The sequence below is a fragment of the Liolophura sinensis genome, chromosome 6 (genome assembly GCF_032854445.1).
Source record: "Liolophura sinensis isolate JHLJ2023 chromosome 6, CUHK_Ljap_v2, whole genome shotgun sequence".
NCBI lineage: Eukaryota > Metazoa > Mollusca > Polyplacophora > Chitonida > Chitonidae > Liolophura > Liolophura sinensis.
Window position 1 is genome coordinate 25,737,415 of NC_088300.1, and position 20,166 is coordinate 25,757,580.

At 37.3% G+C, this 20,166-nt stretch overlaps 1 protein-coding gene across 1 annotated transcript in view; it reads right to left on the minus strand.

Moving 5' to 3' along the window:
- LOC135468780 (attractin-like protein 1) overlaps nt 1–20,166 on the minus strand; it is a 65,416-nt gene that overhangs the window by 34,455 nt on the left and 10,795 nt on the right. The window contains 2 exon segments of the mRNA XM_064747201.1: nt 1,453–1,590; nt 8,233–8,433. Of these exon segments, the coding sequence (XP_064603271.1) occupies nt 1,453–1,590; nt 8,233–8,433 (339 nt within the window).

Consider the following 20,166-nt stretch of genomic DNA (forward strand, 5'->3'; position numbering starts at 1 on the left):
CAAGTTCGTAATTAATCCCCTGATCAGCTCTATTCTGAAGCCCGAAATTTACCTAGATGATAGTGCAGGCAAAGCCTGGTAGTTAGCAAAGTCCCTCTTGATCTAGTATCAAATTCAACTCTTTGTCAAAGCTTCCTTGAATCACCTGACCAACTGTGACAAGGATAGCAACAATAGGAAGTTTGAAAAGACTAAACATGCCATTATTGGTGCAAAGCTGACACATACTGTTCATTCTTGTCAGGCTATGCTACATCTGACCTCAATAATTGCTGACCGAAAAAATGATCAATTTGACAAAGGATACCAAAGGAGTGTACATAGAAAGTTACAGATAAGGACACACATGTTTGCGTGTTTTGGGGCAGATAATGTTTCCACATGAAAAGCAATACAAACAAAAGTAAATACCACATCATGTAATTAAAGAATCTTGGATTGATATACATGTTCTTGTTATTGTTAGTTTTTTGAAGTCCAGACAGGAATTAAGAATAATTAAGAGTCATTCCTAAAAATTAAAATTTTTAGAGACTGCATTCCCAAATTAGCACATACACTTTCAACATACACAAAGGAAAGTTTTTGACATTTGTTTTTTAATATTTTATTGTCAATTCAGTTTTGGCAATGTGCTTGTAGAACTGTATCACGATTTTCTATGAACAACATGGAATAAGCAAGGAATACATATATCTCATTGACCTATATTTCCAGGCAGGCCATCAGGAGAATACAGATTAGCAAAAGATGGCTCATGTTAAAGAATAATATTTACGAGCTACTGATAGTAGTTTTTTTGTTTTGTTTTTTTGTCTTCTCATGACAGTGCATGTCCACAGCCTTTAAAGATATGATATTACAAATGACTGGCTAATTCTAGCCACCATTCCACTTGAGATGCAGCACAGACAAAGCAGCTATAAAATACAGTGCATGTCAACACACAAATTAAGTCAAGCAGTATAGAGACACTGAATTAACATTCTGAAACATTGTGAGAGTGTCCATCTGCCAAGACAGGGCAAACTAACCTACATGTAAAATTTCATACAAACAGTAAACATGGCACTCCATGTTTATGTGATTCATTTATTTGCTTCTAGTTTATTACCATACTCAAGAATTTTGAAGTTCATACCCAAAGGCACTTTTCTAGGCGGAGAAAACCACTGCACCTTGGGCTGAGAGACAACGATGTTAACCACGCCATACATGTACCAACACAGCTTTTGGCACATGTATATACATGTACATTGAAAGTTTAAAAGAAAAAGCCATATTACAAATACTGTACATTGTACTGAATGTGTTAATGAACAATATATCCACACTAGAATCTGTGTACCCTACAAATACAATTTTGACAATGCAATATCACCAGCACATAAACAGACAAATCTGAGATTAAGGCTGAGTAAACATCCTTGAAACCTATCTAAGTGTACATACCTATAAGAGATGTTGAAGCCAGCAATGCTGTATGCTGCATCGCTGTAGAAATGGACATAGGCTTTCCCAGAGTACACGACCGTCTCACTTCTACTCTCCATGACAGAGTGTGAGGCATTAGTCACAACCATTCGACCACTGAAATGACAGAGAAATTGGACAGAAATGCAAACACTGACAACTACATTCACTGAGTAGGGATACATGTACATGTATATCCTACAAGGAATAGATGATGATGGGAATATCTCTAACACAATTTCAAAACAGACATGATCAATACTTGTAAATAAGCATATTGTGTAGGATACATTTACCAACAAGAAACACTATGTACATAATGGTGATGCTTTCATTGCACTTATTTCGGGTAGCGATGACTCGACCCGGAACATTAATTTTGGTTGAAGCTGTCCTGAGTGATGCACAGATTTTTAAGTTTTTGGAGAGAATACAATCTGTTCCAATTTCAAGATGATGACAAAAGATGCAAAGAAATATAAAAACAACCACTTAATACACACATATGAAGGAAAGCACACATGGCGTAGATGGCGATGCAGGATTATTGTCGGGTTACAAATTTAGGTATGCTCCAATTTCACATTTTCTAATGAACAGGACATGAGCAGCTGTTTCCTGTTTTTGACAGCACAGACAAAACTGATTTCTTCAACCTTGGGAAATAAACACTTGTAACTCAATGGTGAAATGTCTACTTCACATGTCTGGAACACCTGCACAAATCATCTCATTCCTGAAACTGCAAACAGTTTCTACTTTCCCAGTGGAAATCTTCTGATACACCGCACAGCTGCGACTACATGTAACATTTATTTAATTATTATTTAATTATTAATCCTCAATGATGAAGAATACTAAGTGAAAATGACAAGGATCTACATGTAGCATATTAAACTAATACTGCTGGAAATGTCTAGATTTGCCTTGTTTTAATGTAACAGAATGTTAAATGTGATGACAACACAGCATTCTGAGTAGTTCTAGACCAGTGATGTCTAATAAATAGCAATTAACATCACTGCATTTTTTTCTTTTACCTACATGTAATTCTGAGAAAGCCATGGTGCTTGGGGGCATGTAAATTGCCACTATTTAAACATTTACAAGAGCAGGTGGAATAAAACCATGACAGGTAAACTGACAAGTCTATGACACTCGTGGGGAATTTTGCTCAGATACAATGAAAACATGCATGTACATGTACATTTTGTTAAAGACCACTTGTCCTGGACCCATATGGCATGCAATTCAGTACACACGTGTAACATGTGGGAACCATTAACTGTGACTTCCAAAAGTTCAAATGTCTACCCTTAACACTCCAGTTTCCTCCCAACCCAATCATGTAACTGATCATGCAATCCCAGAGTATGGGATCAAACAACAATGAAATAAACAAATAAATAAATATTAAACTTGGACATATCAGTCCTTCTAAAAATGACTCGAACATGACTCAAGGCTACAAGAGGGAAGCTTGACACCCCATTTATAAATGGCTATCCTGTCATCTGTAGCATCTTTATTTATTTATTTGACTCATGTTTTATGCCATACTCAAGAATATTTCACTTATATGATGTGGTGGCCAGGATTATGGTGGGAGGAATGTTATCTTTAGGGTTGAAGGAGCAAATCTGACACAAAGTCTTTGATTCATGTAGATGCTGTTATGTTTAAATAACATGTGGGCATGTGAACACTGATATAACTGCATGTTATAAAACCATGCTTGCCATGCCCTGAGTCTGGTACCTCTGCCTATACAAGTCAGCAGTGGGTTTGCATTACGTAAATCTTTGCAATCTTGGTCATTGATCAACCAGCTACAGGAGACCATGGTCACCATATTAGCAGTTGGCTTCAATTAGCAGGTGAAGAATTTAAGGGTTCCATGATGTGGGGCGAAACACTGCGACCATGTAAACGCCCACAACTTATTCACACATTCACAAAAACAGGGCTACATGTGTGTTGTTACCGTAAACATCCCCAAGCTCTTTATGTTAGTTACACATAGGTGCTTGCACAGGACCTCTACATGTAGCTTATGCAAACTTCTGCTACGTGTCACAATGATCTAGCTGCGGCAGATACAGGGTCAATCCTGGGTCGATAGTGCAAAGACTGGTTGACCAGTATCAGTATAAAGGCCCTGGCAGGGCGGCTTACTTGCCTTTGGTAAGGCGTCTCAGTGAAGAAGCACTAGATAAAAGAGCGGTGGAAATCCGTCCTGCAACAAGGAGGCACATTACACGTACATGCACCCTAATGATTCCTTCGTCATCATATGACTGAAAAATTATTAAGTACAACATTAAATCCCAAGCAAGCACTCATTCACTCACTCATTCATTCACTCACAATGATCTAGCTCCATGCACAAGCCACTGACCAGACCTAACCTCTTTATTTGTGTACCTTATTAAAAGGTCACTTTTACAAAATGGGACTTCACTCAAATTCCCTCATCAGCAAATAATGCCACCTTAAGGTTTACGAAGCACAGACATTTTAACATGTACATGCTATTGTGTATCTCAAGAAGAAAATGTCTGCACGAAATCTGATGTAAATCCCTCCTGAAGCTCAACATGATTGGCCTTACTGAATGGACTTTTCTGAAGAGTATTGTGATGATGTTAAATATTTCAGTCACAACTATTTCATGCATCCAAACTGTGCAACTGATCACTTACTCAAGCTTAATGATAATTGAATATGCTCTTTAATTATAACTCTTTTTTTTTCTCTTTTTTTTTTCTTATTTATTACAGCCCTGTGTATCCTTACAGTGCACAGTTAAAGAGACTATACTGGAGGATTTTAGCAAAGAATTGGTCAGCGATTCTTACTGTTTTATAATATCAGCCTCGTCTGTACACATGCTACCATTCACAATCTGTAATTAAGTTTCCAAAATTTATAAAGAAGGTCGCATTACAATATTTTCAAACTTTAGAATCATTTTAACCCTTTAAAGACAACAGGTAAACCTTGATACCTACTGAAAGATAAGAGTTTTTTCTTTTTTACATGATTGACAATTATGGATTTTTTGCCAAAACATCTCCTTTTAACTGGCAAAGCTGTTCCAGACCTTACACTGTACAAAGTTTTCTGGAAATGTCCCCTAGCTGGCAAAGTGGACTAGACTGCCTCCGTTCATGACCTCATTGGTTAATTCTGGTGTGTACTCATAAACCTGGTTACTGTCAAACATGTATACATGCAGCTTTATAGAAAATGGCATAAAAATAACTACCTAGTAAATAAATAAATACATACACAGATCTATACATGTTGTTGCAAATAAATGTATTTAAACACGTACTAAAAATGTGCATGCCAGTAAGAACTTCTTTATTTACTGGTCCTGCTCTCACAACAGAACTTTCACAAAACAAACACACTCACCTGACAGATATACCTGTATATCCAGGTAACTGTATGATTATACATGCCTGTATTTGTAATCATAATCTACATCAACCTCTCCTTTTTTTTTTGTTTTGCTTCCTTTTTTTTCTGTTTCTTTTTCCTTCCAGGATCTGACCAGGTAGTTATGGATTCACTTCATACACCTACAAATTTACTATTACTGTAGCTTTCACTGTACAACTTATGGATTCACCACATACAACTACAAATTTACCATAAGTGTAGCTTTCACTGTACAACTTCCGGATTCACTACATACACCTACAAATTTACCATAAGTGTAGCTTTCACTGTACAACTTCCGGATTCACTACATACACCTACAAATTTACCATAAGTGTAGCTTTCACCGTACAACTTCCGGATTCACTACATACACCTACAAATTTACCATAGGTGTAGCTTTCACTGTACAACTTCCAGATTCACTACATACACCTACAAATTTACCATAAGTGTAGCTTTCACTGTACAACTTTCAGATTCACTACATACACCTACAAATTTACCATAAGTGTAGCTTTCACTGTACAACTTCCGGATTCACTACATACACCTACAAATTTACCATAAGTGTAGCTTTCACTGTACAACTTCCAAATTCACTACATTACAAATACATGCACAGCACACACATGTATGCAGAGAAGAGAATCTTTTCTATCAAAGTCATCTGAAATTTCTTCTACTACACACACCGTGCATGTAACCGACCCATATTAGTAAAACAATTAGTTCTGGTCATTTTGGTCAAAGATTAGATGCTCTGAAAATCCTGATTTCCCTTCAACTGAGTTAAAATCAGCCGATTCTCATGCCTGTGTAAATTCTCATGCTTGTGTATGTAACTGTACTTTAATACTGTAGCTGTAAGTTTCAGACCCACTTCAGCTTGTTTGTACATGTCTAGTAAAACCGGTTAGATGGGAGGCCACCACCTTTATTATTGAAAAATGCCACTTAATAACTGTTACATTTACCCATACATGAGGAAGAGATAACAAGAATTGAACATAGTGAAGACAGAAGTTGTTGTTGGGATTAGCCCACAGCAGGGCCTGGCCATACATCCTGGATGTCCTTATTAAAAACCTAAGGCAGTATTTCAGATACCAGACACTTTACTGGTTGACAGCAAGGATAGACAAATGTCATCTTAACTGCTTCCTTCTCCCATAGCATGTCTCGTGAACAGCTATTTATTTTTTTTTTATTTGCCATCCACTATGTATTGACTATTTTTCTACTTTCATCTCTAAATTTTTTTCATTTTTTTTTCTGTCGACGTCATATGTAGCTGACTGCAATTGCAATTTTTGACACACTTCACTACAATTAAAATCTTTCACCCAACAACTTTCAGAATCACTTCAAACTAACTCCATGTATATATAAATAGTTGTCTGCAACTGCAATGTTTGGACAAACTTCGGTACATGCAACCTGCTCAGTGGAATTATCACCAGTCCATACAATGTATGGATTCTTTTCATTCAATTACATGTAACTCAATGTGCAAGTAACTGACTTCAAATACAATTTTCTAACAATCCTCAACTTATTTGCACAGTAAAACTGTTGAGCATGGGTCAATGTCTAGATTATTAGAGAATTTCACTTGTTTGAGTGGTGTGATGTCCATATTATTAGTTAATCCAACTTGTTTGAGTGGTGTGATGTCCATATTATTAGTGAATTCAACTGGATTCTGCAGTTTGATGTCCATATTATTAGTTAATTCAACTTGTTTCAGTGGTGTGATGTCCATATTATTAGAGAATTCCATTTTTTTCAGTGGTGTGATGTCCATATTATTAGTGAATTCAACTTGTTTCAGTGGCGTGATGTCCATATTATTAGTGAATTCAACTAGTTTCAGTGGTGCTATGTCTAGATTATTAGAGAATTCCACTGGTTTGAGTGGTGTGATGTCCATATTATTTGTGAATTCAACTGGTTTCAGCAAAGTGATGTCCACATAAATAGTGAATTACACTTGTTTCAGTGGTGTGATGTCCATATTATTAGTGAATTCCACTTGTTTCAGTAGTGTTGATGTCCACATAAATAGTGAATTCCACCTTTTTGAGTGGCATGATGTCCATATCATTAGTGAACTCCACTTGTTTGAGTGGCGTGATGTCCATATAAATAATGAATTTCACTTGTTTCAGTGATGCAATGTCTACATTATTAGTGAATTCCACTTGTCTGAGTGGTGTGATGTCCATATTATTAGTGAATTCAACTGGATTCAGCAGTTTGATGTCCATATAAATAGTGAATTCCACTTGTTTCAGTGGCGTGATCTCCATACTATTAGTGAATTCCACTTGTTTCAGTGGTGTGATGTCCATATAAATAGTGAATTTCACTTGTTTGAGTGGTATTTTATGACACAATCACTATAAAAATCTGAACACTGGATAGGATGTTATACTTACGATTGTGGCCACTGAATTAAACCCAAGCCTTAAGACCCCACCCCCTACCTCCTACTGCCAACAATCACAAACACCCTGGATTTATATCTACCAGTTCCCTGTAAACTTTGTCATACATATAAACAATGGGTTTTTGGTGTTAACCTCTAGGATTCATTCATTTACAAAATCTCTCTACACACGTTTTTTTATTCTACAGTCTCTTTTATGAAATCACCCTCAGATAGCTACCTCTATTTGTATGAGCATATAGAGGCCTACATTTGGTGAACAAAATCAGATGGCTCCCCAAATGTTGGTTTTCTGGCACAAATACAAGAATGCACATTTGTGACAGTAGCAAAGTGACATGACAATAGATACCACAGTAAATGTAATAAAAGATTACAATACTTCACAGTACCTCGAGATCTTTTCACTTTTACATCCATCATACTGATTTTTAATGTCAATAATTTTGTATTTCAATGCACTCTTACTAAACATATATATTTTTATATATATATATATATGAATTTCTGTTATAAAACATCTGACAAAAAAGTGGAAACTGACAGATACATACAGCTGAACATTATAATTAACAAGTAAAAGTTAATAATCAAAGTGGAAGTCAATAAAGAAACCAAAAGTCAATGTTCCAAAGGTCGGGTGGTATTCCAAACACATAACTGGAACAATATTATTAAAGCTATATAATACTGAAAATAAAAGTGAAGAAATGTAAACAGAAACAGAAAATAATCTTAAATATGGAGAATAAAAGTAGATAATGTAATCTCATAAAACATAATTAATTTTCAGGATACAAAATATCAGGATATCTGAATTTTAATTGATATCTTTCCTAATTGTATTGTAACTACATTACCTGTATGCTGCTCTAAGGGGCGAGAAAGCAGAGTCGCCATCGTGTATAAATATATGGTCCCAGCCACATTCCGTAGCGAACTCTTCCAAATGAAAGCGTATTGTTTGGTTTCTTTCACCCGTGTCCACCAACCAGGCACATTTCGAGTCTACAGTATAGTTGCCAGTACCATCGGAAATAAAACCATGCTCTTTTGTTAACCTGCAGAAGAAAAAGAACGAGAAATCTGATGAGAACATGGACACAAAACATTTCAACAAAATGCCACTTCAAAGTAAAAACCATGATTTAATAGGTATATTTTGTCATACCCCATTTCTTCTAATTTTTGAGACACTTGGCCTGCTCATTTTAGCCAATATATATATGTATACACACACACACACACACATATATATATATATATATATATATATGTATATATATATATATATATGTAATTGCAGCAGGAATATTGAGTTTCTTTTCTATCCTGGTACAGGTATATGTACATGAACAATGTGTTTGTTTTTTTTATCTGGAGAGAGTTCTGTAAATTTCTGAGGGTACCAAGAGCTTAAATTAGCAAGCCTTCATGTACACGAACAAGGCAATAAAGGTTAATTAACACTCAGAAAAACATGATTAAATAAGTTTGTTCATGTTCAAATCATTTAGCACAACACAAATAGTTACAAATGCGTATTTATATAGCAGATAAATGTATTTGTCATGTCAGACAGCGGCTTCCTGCCTATGACGCGTACATTGTACTACATGTATGTAACATTAGGCAATGGCAAATAGCCACTAAAATTATTTCTAGAAACTTTCAGCATGTACACATTTACCTGTAATGGTACCTGCATTAAGTTTTATAAAATTTTTTAAAATGTACTCTGCATGTAGGGTATATGTTTAGTACATTAGCATACTTGTGAGAAGTCTCACCATTTCTGTTACAGGTTTAAGAGGAACTCTTTATCTTCAAGACAATATGTATTATATGTATGCGTGAATATGTACCTGTATTTAACCCTTAAAATTTCATCTTTGGATGACTATAAAGTTACTCATTTTTGCCTGATTCTGAGAGTCCTACTGATCTTAGAACAGTCCTTTCAGGTTAAATTGGAATGTAGGGTGCTATCCCACTGGGAACATGGATTAAAGTTTTAGAACATGTATGTTGCAAGCAATACATTTTGTGATCTTCATTGAATCGCCTCTAAAAATGAACTTTTTGGGGTGAGTTTTTAAGGTCAAATAGAGCATGGATACATAATGTGTCTTTTATGTATTAAAAGAAATGACAGTTATTTATGATCAATACACTTGGCCGCGATAGCACTGTCCATTAACACACACATGCAACGGAAAGGAAACTTGGAAATATGACGTAAATCAAGAGCTAGGAGCTCTGAAAAGGCCAGGATGTCTCCAACTGTGACAAGATGAACAATTAAATGTGTCATTTTGACAGATCACCAGCTGCTTAGCTGAAAAGTTACTGTTTCTTTCCCCATCCTAGGATCAATTAGTAATTCAAATTATTAAGAACTTGTGATAGGTGTTATCCCTCAGTGGAGCACTTAGGTTGTTTACTCATGGATTAATTCATACAGCTGGGGAGCAACACTTGCGGGGGGGGGGGGGGGGGGAATTTAGTGGGATGCTTCAGCCTTGAACACGCTGAACTTAACTGCTATTTACACAGTGTGTGCGTACAAGTGTAAATGTGATAATGTTCAACCTTGTGGTGTGTTCTGTGTACTCCGGCTGTATGCAATGTACGTACATCCTGTACAGGTGTTACATTATACACATGTAAATGTATGCTCTGACAAGTGTCGACATAAGAAAAAACCCATGAGTACAGAACATAATACCAGTTTGTTGTTGTGAGACAATAGAGGTGTCACATATATGAGTGTTTCAATTGCCAGAAAAATACTACCCTATATTTTAATGAACAAATACAGAGTACATGGACACATCGATCTCTACAAATCAGCCCACTCTTGAATGATCCAACAATAAGACTTTGGCTGCATGATCCAAGTCAGTTGATCTGTCATGGAGCTGGTGAGGAGAGGCGCTTATTTTGGACGCTCAGGGTGACATAACGATATTAAAAAACACCGGTGAAATAAATTATATTGGTCAATGGTTCCTGGTTTAAGTCCACTGAGTACACTGAGGTCATCCAAGACAGCTTGAACAGCAAGGGCCATGTCAGATCTGAGCTAATCATAAATACATGTACATGTTGATGAATAAACTGAAGTTTTTACCACCCGACCTTTGGCAAGTTAGTGACAAACAGGCACACGAGCGTGATCAACCACTTATTGTCACCAAAGGCCCCAACCTGTAAACAGGCTGACTGATCCAGTACCCCATGTGTAACTTGTACATGTCATTTAAAAAAACATGCATACATGTTATGATGTGTACAATACATGCATTTAAATATTTATTTGATTGGTGTTTTATGCCGAACTCAGCAATATTTCACTTATATATCGCCCAGCATTATGCTGGGAGGAAACAGAGCAGAGCCCACAAGTTGCTGGAAGAACTTCTCATGTACGGTTGGTGGGGAATCCAACAATGAACATGAGCTGGACTTGAACTCACAGCTACCGGCATGGTGAGAGACACCTGGATCGTCGCCCAATGCTGGCACGCTAATCACCTCTGCCACAGATGCCCCCCTACAATACATGTACATGTAGATTACATATGAGCTAACACACAATGTGTACCAGAATTTTCTACCAATTCTGGTGTCAAAGACCAATATCAAACAGAGAGTATACCTAAAATGCTTCTCAGATAGAGACATATTGCCCTGATCAAAGTGATCAAGGTTCTAGAACTGTCAACAAAGCACTGTCCTGGGATTCCCTGGGGCGGCCTAGCAATTTGTGTCACACATCAACTGATGAGCTATGGCATGCTAACAGTCAATCAATATATACATGTATTTACCTGCACAAAGATAATAATGTTTATATGCACACATCATACTGAAAATAAGGTATGTATGTACACATATGTCCCGTAATCATGTGCACGGTTGTATATACATGCATAAAATCCCTAATAGCAAAAGCAAGAACACTCTGAATAAAATGAGAAGGCAAACAGTTGATGACTGTAATTTCTCAATAATTACACACACTCGCTAATTGAGACGCACTGGAAGTAAGCCGGTAGACCATAGAAGTCTCCTGCAAAGGGGTCACATTGGGTGATATTTGCATGCCAGCTAGCCCAGCTGGAATATAGGCCTACCCTGGTCTATAAAGCCAGGCTTTCCTCAGGGTTTGTCCAAAGCAACTCATGATGTCATTTTTCAGTATTCTCAGTTGTCTTATTTGTCACCTTTCCACTACAATATACATGTATGCACGTATGTCAAACTGAAACGTCAAATATGCAAATTATTCGGAAAGCTACATATTTTAATTTTGAGTATGCTATATTTGTTTGTGTGCAAATCTATGAAGAAAGTATACACTTCTCCCTCTTTAGTATATGCTACTGCTAAGTTCAACATCTGCTTATTATAGCTTAGATTTGCTAGCAAGGCTACCAAAGATCTCACCTGTTGAAGACACATACATGCAAAATTAATATGCACACAGGGCATCAGCGATTGAACATCACCCTTGTTATTGTGCTGTATATGTATGTAAAACTTTGTTCCCAATACATGCTGTACTTTTTGGGATACCACCCCTAACATTTTGTTTAACTTTGGTTCCAATACACAATTCACAGTCAGGAATTTGTTAATATATGGTATTTAATAGGTACACACTGAATCAACGGTGGAACATTCCCCTTGTGCTGTTGTGCTCTACATATGTGCAAACCCGGAGCAAGGCCATGAAATTTGGGAGGTTGATGAGACCAAAAAATTGGTTAAAAAAAAAGCCTTCAATAACTGATCATTTGGTTTCACCATGATTAGAAAACTGATCAACTGTTTGCGCAAATTGGTTACGTGAATATGTGGGTAATACAGTCATCTACAGTACTTTCTAGCAGATTTTTTTTCCTTTCATTTTGTGTAACTTTGACGAAGCCTATGAATTTGCAGATGAAGTTGGCTGTATTGCAGTCTGACATCATACATGTCCACCGGAATCCACAGATATCACAATGGCTACGTCGGGGGGGGGGGGGGGCACGGCATGAACGGTGATCAGCCTACTTCAGGGTGGATCAGGAAGCCACTATAAAACACATTTGCTATACAAATGCTGAGAATCACATGGCTTCAAGGCCAGACCAGGATGTATCATATTCCTGAGTATTTTTATTTTCTTTTGATGTTTAATAATTACTTTTACAGTAAGTTACTTGTAGTGTGTGTAATATCCACCTGGCTTAGGAAGCCCCCACAATCCCTGTCTGATAAATTAGTTTCGCCCACAGGATGAAATGATGTAACCACTGGCACGATGGAATGTCAGCTATGACCAGCTCATGGAAAGTTGTTGACTAGTGAAAGTTTAAATTCAATTCAAACTTAATATCACCTTTCTATGTCTAACTCACCAGGAGCACATTGCATGACTGACGAATGCCACCAGCTAGGGCGTGTTGTGTACATAACAAAGGAAACATGTAGTGCGCATGCTCATGGTGAGAAAATGTTCCTGAAAGTCGAACAGTAATTTCTTAGCCAAAAGTTTCAATATTTGTTTCAATACTGAAGCCTTCTCAGGAGGTACATGTACTTATACACCATCACGAAGTTAATAGGTGCTTTGTAGACTGGACTTGATAGCACAAATGACAGGAGACAGTGCAGATGCACTGGCCCGATTAATAAACAGAATGCGGACCTCAGAGGAATTTGGTCAGAGATGAAAGCTGGTGACTGCATTTAGTGCATTATGGCATTGGGTTCAAGTTCAACAGAACACTTTGCAGCATCACGGCACCAAATGACGGCTTTCGTTCACAGTCATATTAGCACTTGTTTTTTGTTAGCAGACAAGTACTTAAACAACCTGGGAAGAGGTAGCTCTAACAACTGACAAGGCTTTTATTTTGTGTTAGCTGTAGTGATATCACACGCCAAAGATGGCCTCCAACCTTGTGTGGGTAACTCTAAAATACCCATTGAGCGCTACACGGTTTAAGCATTGCATTTGTATGAATGTTCCTAGGGACTCACTGGCATAACCAATTTATCAGTCTGCACAATTACAAATCCACGTAACTGACATGCGACTGATCGTTTCATTCACGCCAAATGTTTTCTGGCCTGCTCAGCCCAATACATGTACTACTTTTGGAGATACCACCTCAAACATTTTGTTTAACATTGTTTCTAATATACAATATACCATGTCAGGAATTCAGTAATTTACAGTACTTAACATGTTCACACCGAATCAACTACGGAATATCCTTCTCCAGTTACTGTGCTTTCCCGGTCACTGGACACTGACCCTCAGCGTATGACCTAAGTTATGCCTGCACAGTTTATATCATCAAAAAAGCATACGGTTTAAAGCTAAAAATTTAACTCTAGGAAAAAAGTGTTTTGACTACACACATGATTTATTTATTTCATTGGAGTTTTAGACCATTTACAGTACTATGGAGACAGAGCCTGGGGGCAATCCACGACCATCTTCAAGTTTTTCACCGACATCCCCTACATACAGCCAGAGAGGAAACCGGCATGAACTGGACTTGAACTCAAAGCAACCGCTTTGGTGTGAGGCTCCTTGTTCAATGCACTGCAATGGCACGCTAACCACCTTGACAAGGGAGGCCCTCAAACATGATGTACACCATTATGTTCAATTACAGTCTCTGTGTTGTACTGAAACATTTTTGTGTTGTAACACTAAGGAAGAGCTACATGCACATGTATATAGGTTCAGAGCAATACTGTACAGTAAATGTGTCTGAACTTTGACCTACTGAAAAAGTTGACACAATGCCACACCCTATATTTTAATACATGCATATAATATTAGGAGGACTAATAATACAGTAATGTGGCGACAAGTAAGACCCTTGTTGACACAATGTTACATGTAATACATAGACTTTTCAAATGTTTATGCATGGTCGCTGATATTACCACATATATGTGCACTGTAAATGTACCCTTCTGTCCAATATGATCAAACTGCACGGGGCTTTATTAAAGGTTTTGTAATAAATTCATGGGCCACTACTCACCAGCACAATCTTATCTTTATACAGGTAAACAAATAAACCAGCAAAGTCACATCACCTCAAGTAACATGAGATTTGTATGACTTTAGGTGTTATCACCATTGACTCATTGTTGAATTATCAGGTGAGAAACGTGCAAAGGAACAGCCTCACACCTTTGTAATCAGACCAGATTTTGTTACAGGAAGTATTTTAGTTTCTAGAAACTTTGAGATAATACCAGATTCAAAGTCCAACGGATTCAAATACTAGTGTTTGTGATCACTTCTTATTTCTTTTGATCCAAGTTATGCATGCACTTGTAGTTGTAAAGCATGCATTCTTAAACTGTTCAAACACTACATGTACACAATGCCACTGGTTAGATCACTAATGAAGTCACAAACAGTGTAACAAAAATATGGTCTGGTATTTGCTGGCCAAAGGCGTATAAAGTTTGAATCTGTATACAAAAATACCTCACTAGTAGCCATACATGTAGATAAACTACATGCTTGAGGGAAAGCCTTCAAAGTCAGGGCCCGGTTTCACGAATCACTCTTAACATTACGTTCTCTTAAGTACCACGGCAACCAGTACTGTAGGCATTACGACGTCTTGGTAGTTGCGAGCTCATAACAATAAGAGAACTTTGTGAAACTTGTCCCTGCACTTTTCGAGTACATGTATTATACACTGGTAATGGACTCCAGCTGTCTCAAAAATCAAATTGTGTATCAAGAATAATGATGTCCTTGAGTTGAACCACATGTACATGTAACTTAAACACAGAGCCCTTGTAAATCTGCATCAACAAAGATACCTTCACTGCTTTTTTTAGATTTTTGTGAAGTGAGTTAAAGGCGTTCAAACATGTGAATTTTAAGGTGGGCTCTATGGGCCATACTAGAAGAGTTTAGGAACTCTGACGTCACAGGAAATTATTCCAACTTTAATCACGACCATGAAGGTTGGAATAACTCTTTTTACCTATAAGCAAAGGATTCCTGAAATATTGCTCCCAAAAATTCCTTCCTTCTGGTGAACATCAGGAAAAAAAGGTGATGTGACATAAGAGTTCCTACATGTATATACACTCAATAAGGCTGATAAATACCACCATAGTATTCAATCATTTGAATGCCTTTCAACACTCTTCAAAAATATCTGAAAAAATAAATGAAAGTATTTTACGCAGTTTTCAGTTGTCAATATGGTGAAACTTACGTTATATTTTAGCTTTCTTTTACTTTAATGGCTTTGATCCGTCGTGCACTAAAATATAGACGTTCAGATCTTGAGCATAGCTAAGAGTAACGTGCACGGCACATGACACACTGCACGACATGCACATGCTACTCCAAACAGAAAACACTTTGCAATATACAAAAATTAGCTTGGAAATGTCTACTTTCATCTACTGTTATGTGTAAATCAGTAAATGTACATTACTAATGGTATGTATGTATGTATGTATGTATGTATGTTTAAGGTATTATGTCATACTTAACAATTTTTCAGTCAGATGATGAGGAGTCATTAGGCGTGTGTACACATTCTGTGCCTTCTTGTGGCAGTCCATGCTGCCAAACTGCTTTCACCACTGGCATATCATGCCAAAGACACCAGACAGGACATTTCATCCAGTCGCTTTATACTGACACCAGGCCTGCCAGTTCTGTTTCCTTGCTCTAGCTTCTCTGTTCTGAGTGCCACGTGAGACAATAACATTTTCATAGTCTTTGGTATGACTCAACCTGGGTTTGATCTCCGGTCTCCCTACTTTGAGATGAACGCTCTAACCATCAGTAGTCCACAGAAGTGGTCTATTATTAATGGGTACCAAAGACAAACTAAATGCAAAACAGTGTCTGAATTCATTATAAGCTCTGGGTTCTACATGGACCTTTGCTTTTACATCTTCAGTAAACAAAGGTTGCAGATGCACTGACATGTCAGACTATCATTAGAAGCAGCAGCATCAAAGAATTCTAATCTTGATGATCTCTCAGTTGTGTAGATGAATATCATTTTAAATATCCTACCCTTCAGGAGAAAATGCCATCAAGTCGCTAACACAATGTGCACGAACCCATAAGCCATGTTTCTCAAAACAAGTCCTGTGGGGAAAATCAGTTCTACACCAACCTCCACAAGATACACATACATGTAAACTACATGTATAACTTCAGGCTCCATTATTTAAATCTGAGAGATATGTGATGCCATTCCCTGATGTGCAATGTGATGAAGAGTGCATGATGCAAGGGGAAAAAAGAAATTTGCTTTAACAGTAATTTGTGAAGGTGGGGCCGGGCCAGACCGTATCTTTGAGAACTACTTTTCAGCTAAACTAAATTCAGCCAGTTGTCAATGGACATACATGTACTGCCTTTAGATTGAGCTCCATAATAAGTACAACTAGCACTGATCACTGATTAGGAGGGTCTTACTGTTATTCCACATACAATGGCACTTAAATGTTAAACAAGATGGAATGGTTGGTTGGACTTTAGATTTACTTTTTACACTGCCATGTATGCCAAGCTTATTAATTACAGGTATTTAAGAATGATGCAATGGCTGTTTAATAATTACAGCTGTCACAGGAACAGTAACATTCAAGCAGTGGTGCATTAATAGATCTTTGGGCTTTGTGAGTTATATTCCTGGGCCTACATTCACTTAAAGTAAAAAAAAATTTACTTGTCTTGTCGCTACATGTATAAGGTGTCTCAACCGAGATGAAGTCTTTTACGGAAAGCTTCAACACCAAGTCGCAAAAGTTAACACTAGAGCCCAAATGGGTCTCTGCTAAAAGCTGTTAAATAGGTCTATTGCTATTCTTCTATTTTTATTTTCCTTATAACTAATGACCAATTGTCTTCTAGTAGAATTCACTGGTCTTCTCCACCCAGAAAGAGCCTATCAGATATTCTGTGTGTAATGGAGGACCTGTCTCCCCCTTTATTATGACTTTAAAGAAAATGCATTACACCAGAACATCATATCATGATATACTGTAAGATTGTAGACATTTTCCCAGAATTTTTTTTTGCAACTAAGTCATTACCATTTCTGTTCATTTGTTTAGTGTGACCTTGAAAATCTTCATTATTTGTACCAATGATGCATGTGGTCAAGGTAACATATCCTGACACAATACATGTTTAGGTCCTTATATTGTATAGTTGTATCTTAATAGTACAAATATGGCACTTAGAATACATGTACAATCTGACAATATATATATTTTTTTTTGATCTTTTCAGGACTAAAAGCGTTCATCACATACAGCAAACGTAATTAACAGCTCTTTCCACAATTTAACAAATAACTTCTTCAAGAGACCATGAAAAACTTTTTACAATAAGTCTCTTGACATTCACACAATTAAGAAGATCAACTATTGGGCAGTAACCAAATGGGTCAAGCAGTGTGACAGAAAATTTTCAGAGGTAGTGCAGTTCTCAAAGATCACAGTAAACATTTTTTGAAAATGCTCAACACTTCAGTATTATGGGTCCCAAGCAATACACCTGGAAAGAGTGAAGTTGATTGATTGAAGGGGGTTGACAAAATCGAAAGACATACACGAGCATACATGTACGTGCCTACATACACCTAACGGTACAGAGATTCTTGTGGTTACATATCGGACCACAAGAACATGTATGTACATGTCGATTGCCCAGAATTATGACTTGTCATAACATTCTCGAATAAATTAATTATTTCAGCTCTATTTCACAAGGAATGAATCTGAATGGCGCTCATAGGCCTACATTTACTTATTACACCTCAACCAGTAGGCCCACTGGGTTTATTCCAATAACTCACTCACTGACAGCTTTACCTCTTCATTTTGTCTTGTTAACCGGGGTTGCGGTATTATTTCACTCTACAGTAACTTCCCTAAGGCGGCTGGTAATTTTTTTTTTTACCTATCGAAACATTTCGACATATACCAACAACTGCCATTTTGTTACGCTAAATCCAAATGTACGCCTACATTTGAGAACAAAATGCATTATTTGTGCTTTATTTATTGGCAATATATTGTATAAATCTAAAGTGTTTCTGAACACTAGCTGATCGTTGTATTTCATTGCATTAGCTTCTCTCCTCAGAAATCACTGATACATGTACACAATGGAAACTGGACCCTCGATTACAGTTTAACATAGCACAATTAACTGACGATATGTGAAGAATTCAAAAAAATGCATTTGGAGCGATATTTGGATTATTTACTGTGGTACAGCAGCAGAACTTGCTGTATAGTAACCCAAATGACTGTTTTTTTTTTTAACCCCTGCTACATCTTCTTCACGGCAAACACTAGAGGATGTCAAAAATACATCACAGTAGTCATTCTCCATGACTGTAAAAGGCCCCAATGAACAGTGAGAGTGAGGAAATATAGAAATTACGAGTTCCATGTCCAATGCTGGTTCAGAAACTGGAATTTGTGTGCTTCAAAAGTTAGAACAATTGCTCACCTTAAATAGTGATCCACATGTACATCCTGTTAATCCTACAGGTAGTAATTTAAATTTGGCAGCAAGGCTACCAAAGAGCTCACCTGTAGGAGACATTACATGAACGCAACTCTTCAGCTTAATATATAAAGTACTGAAGTTGTGAATTTAGTAATTTATAGTTTTAATATACACACACAGCGAATCAATGATGGAGCATCACACTCGTGTTATAGTACTTTACATATATGCCAAACCTGAGTTCAATACAAGCAGTACTTTTAGAATGCATCCTTATCATTTTGCGTGTCATTGGATGAGGACGCTGATGCTAATGCTCGGGTTAACACTCAGAGGCAAGCTAAAACCAAATCTTCCCACAAATATGTGCGTAATTAAACCTACTTTTATTATGGGACCAAGAAACTGACAAACAGGGCAGGGCTATACTGCGTCAGGATCTACGCTGGTAAGGAGAATTTTCATGATAACACTTCAAAACAGCATCAAACAATTGTGCATACAGTATTTTATGTGTTGTACAGACTGAGGCAAAGCATGAGGTGAATAACACAAGAGTACCCTGCCGCTGCATGTTGTCATGGTAATGCAGGATCAAATACCATCAACCACACAGTCGTACCTGTAGACTGATATACCTAGTGTACGTGTAAATGGATTTATTCCATATACTGAATGCTTTTCTCTACTCTTTTGAAGTACATGTATACTCAGTGTGATGTGCATAAACATCTGCTGGAATATGCATGTTATTTCATTAAAGGAGAAGAAAATTTAAATGTCAAATACTATCGAAAAGACTATGTATTTCCTCACAGGTGCATGCCATAAAAAAATTCTAATATGTACGTCAAGTTGATAAATTATAAATAAAGTCGGCGCCAAAATCCGCTGTGGGCAACCCCATTTTGGCTAAGAACTAGTCCTGAAGTCTCCTGTTAGGTGGAGAATTGCTGTCGGAAACTGCCAAAGTGCAGTTTTTACATTTCCAGTAGAACTCTTCTACCCAGAAGGTTGCGAACAGCACAGTTCGTTTTCCGCTTGATGATCAGAAAGCTGGAATGTTGGACATAGGCTATGAGTTCACGAGAACAAGCCGGCAATTTTAACAACTCTCACTGGCTGAGAGGCAACACACCCCCAGCATGAATTATAGGGTGTTAAAGATGGAGGACGTGATGGACTCAGCGATTTATGCCAGCTTCGCCGTTTTCAGGCTTTACATGTAGGGTGAGGAAAAATCGCAAACTTGTGCAGC